Source organism: Mandrillus leucophaeus, unplaced genomic scaffold, assembly GCF_000951045.1.
Source record: "Mandrillus leucophaeus isolate KB7577 unplaced genomic scaffold, Mleu.le_1.0 Scaffold395, whole genome shotgun sequence".
Lineage (NCBI taxonomy): Eukaryota > Metazoa > Chordata > Mammalia > Primates > Cercopithecidae > Mandrillus > Mandrillus leucophaeus.
The window spans coordinates 1,774,184-1,776,719 of NW_012104198.1; the positions used below are offsets into that span (position 1 = coordinate 1,774,184).

The window sequence follows — 2,536 nt, forward strand, 5'->3', positions numbered from 1 at the left end:
CACATATATACCATGGAATACTATGCAGCCATAAAAAGGATGAGTTCATGTCCTTTGCAGGGACATGGATGAAGCTGGAAACCATCATTCTCAGCTGGAAACCTCAACTAACAGAGGAACAAAAAATCAAACATCACATGTTCTCACTCAAACTGGGAGTTGAACAATGAGAACACATGGACACAGGAAGGGGAACATCACACACTGGGGCCCATCGGGGGGTAGGGGGCTAGGGAAGGGATAGCATTAGGAGAAATATCTAATGTAGATGACGAGTTGATGGGTACAGCAAACCACCATGACATGTGTATACCTATGTAACAAACCTGCATGTTCTGCGCATGTATCCCAGAACTTAAAACATAATTTTTTTTAAAAAAGCAAGAGAATTCAGAATTTGATAGAATCTAAGAATAGATATTCAGGTCTCCACGTAGAAAAACAAACATGAAACAGGGTGCCCACTCACTTTCTTAATAGGAAAGAAAGCTCGGCCGGCCGCGGTGGCTCAAGCCTGTAATCCCAGCACTTTGGGAGGCCAAGACGGGCGGATCACGAGGTCAGGAGATCGAGACCACCCTGGCTAACCCGGTGAAACCCCGTCTCTAGTAAAAAAATACAAAAAAATAGCCGGGCGAGGTGGCGAGCGTCTGTAGTCCCAGCTACTCGGGAGGCTGAAGCAGAATGGCGTAAACCCAGGAGGCGGAGCTTGCAGTGAGCCGAGATCCGGCCACTGCACTCCAGACTGGGCGACAGAGCGAGACTCCATCTCAAAAAAAAAAAAAAAAAAAAAAAAGAAAGCTCAATTCAGATGTTTTAAGATGACTCAGGCCAGAGTTTAATGATTTACGATAAACAAACCATGCAAAGCAGAATCCTATGCATTCTATCCAACAGGATCAGAGTATGGAAAAAAACAGAATGGAAAATGATTTTTAAAATCTGACTTAAACTCACTTTTTTTTTTTTAAGACGGAGTTCTACTCTTGTTGCCCAGGCCAGAGTGTGCAATGGCGTGATCTCAGCTCACGGCAACCTCTGCCTCCCGAGTTCAAGTGATTCTCCTGCCTCAGCCGCCTGAGTAGCTTAGAATACAGGTGCATCCCACCACGCCCAGCTAATTTTTTGTATTTTTAGTACAGACGGGGTTTCACCGTGTTAGCCAGGAAGGTCTCGATCTCCTGACCTCGTGATCCACCCACCTTGGCCTCCCAAAGTGCTGGGATTACAGGCATGACCACCACACCGGGCCTCTTTTCTGGTTTTTCTAACCATAAAAAGATTTAATCACCTCTTAAAAGTCACTTAAAAAAATCATACTAAACCAGTTACCTGTATGGCAGTATCCTGATTTATCCGGCTTGTATCAAACTTACCATATAAAAATATCAATCAAAGGAAACGGTGGCCACATTCAGTGACTCGGCTTTTGGAATTGCTCCTACCCCTCTGTAATGGGTCTATTCTTGGGCCACTACTAAGGTACCTTACAGTAAAGCATTTGAGTTTTAAGCATTTTCAGCAAAATCAGTTACTTTTTTTACAGGAACACATACGGTAGTAAGTCACAAACTTTGGAACAAAATATAAATTTTGTATTCACCAGTCAAGTGTTCTTGGATAAAACACAATCCCCGAGCCTCCATTCTCTCATTCATAAAGTGGAGAAATTTTATCATAGTGAAGGATTTCCCTAAGGTAAGCTGCAAACTATACCCTCTTCACTTTTCCAGTCAATTTTCAGGCATTCTTTCCATTGTTTTCTTTCCTCCTGTTCCTGGTATATGACAATGCATCACACACACACACACACACACACACACACACACACACACACACACCCCAACAGACATTCTTCTTCCCTTTTCCTTCACCTTGAGCTGCAGATGCTCCCTTGTCCTCTCCCTCCTGAGCAGGTGCAGGATCCTGACTTTGATTTCCTGGTTCTCCTTCTTCAGGTTTTGGTGGTTCCCCTTCTTCATCACTGAACTGCTCGGACTAGGGAATATGTATGTATGTATGTACAAATTTTTTTAAAAAAGTTTTGTTCATAAATGTCAATTATATGTACACAGAATACATAGATGTTTCTGACAATAACTAAGCCTAAAGACATTTCTCCAATTCTATTCTCTATGCTCAATAAGGTTATCCTACCCATAGAAAGGTTACTCTGAGAAAAGTTATCCACAAGGACTTTGGAAGTGATTATACTCTGTGTTGGAATAGATGTGTACAATTTGCCATTAACAAGCATGAGAAGGGAGTCATGGGCAAAAGCTGGAGAACACAAGAGAAAAAAAAATCATTCTGAATCAATGTTTCCTTCGTGAGACACCATATTCATTTTTTATCAGCATGAAAGACTTTTATCAGTGTATGTATAGTAATGCAACAACACTATCAAAAAGATTAATTTCTGCTAATAGAAAACATCGAATGGGCCGGGCACAGTGGCTCAAGCCTGTAATCCCAGCACTTTGGGAGGCCGAGACGGGCGGATCACAAGGTCAGGAGATCGAGACCATCCTGGCTA

General features: G+C 42.4%; 1 protein-coding gene across 1 annotated transcript in view; it reads right to left on the bottom strand.

Moving 5' to 3' along the window:
- The window catches only part of LOC105547694 (G antigen 10-like), a 28,340-nt gene that overhangs the window by 24,156 nt on the left and 1,648 nt on the right, over positions 1-2,536 (bottom strand). Inside the window, exon 3 of the mRNA XM_011991360.1 lies at positions 1,875-1,998. Coding sequence (XP_011846750.1) covers positions 1,875-1,998 — 124 coding nt within the window. The remainder of the gene's footprint in view (positions 1-1,874; positions 1,999-2,536) is intronic.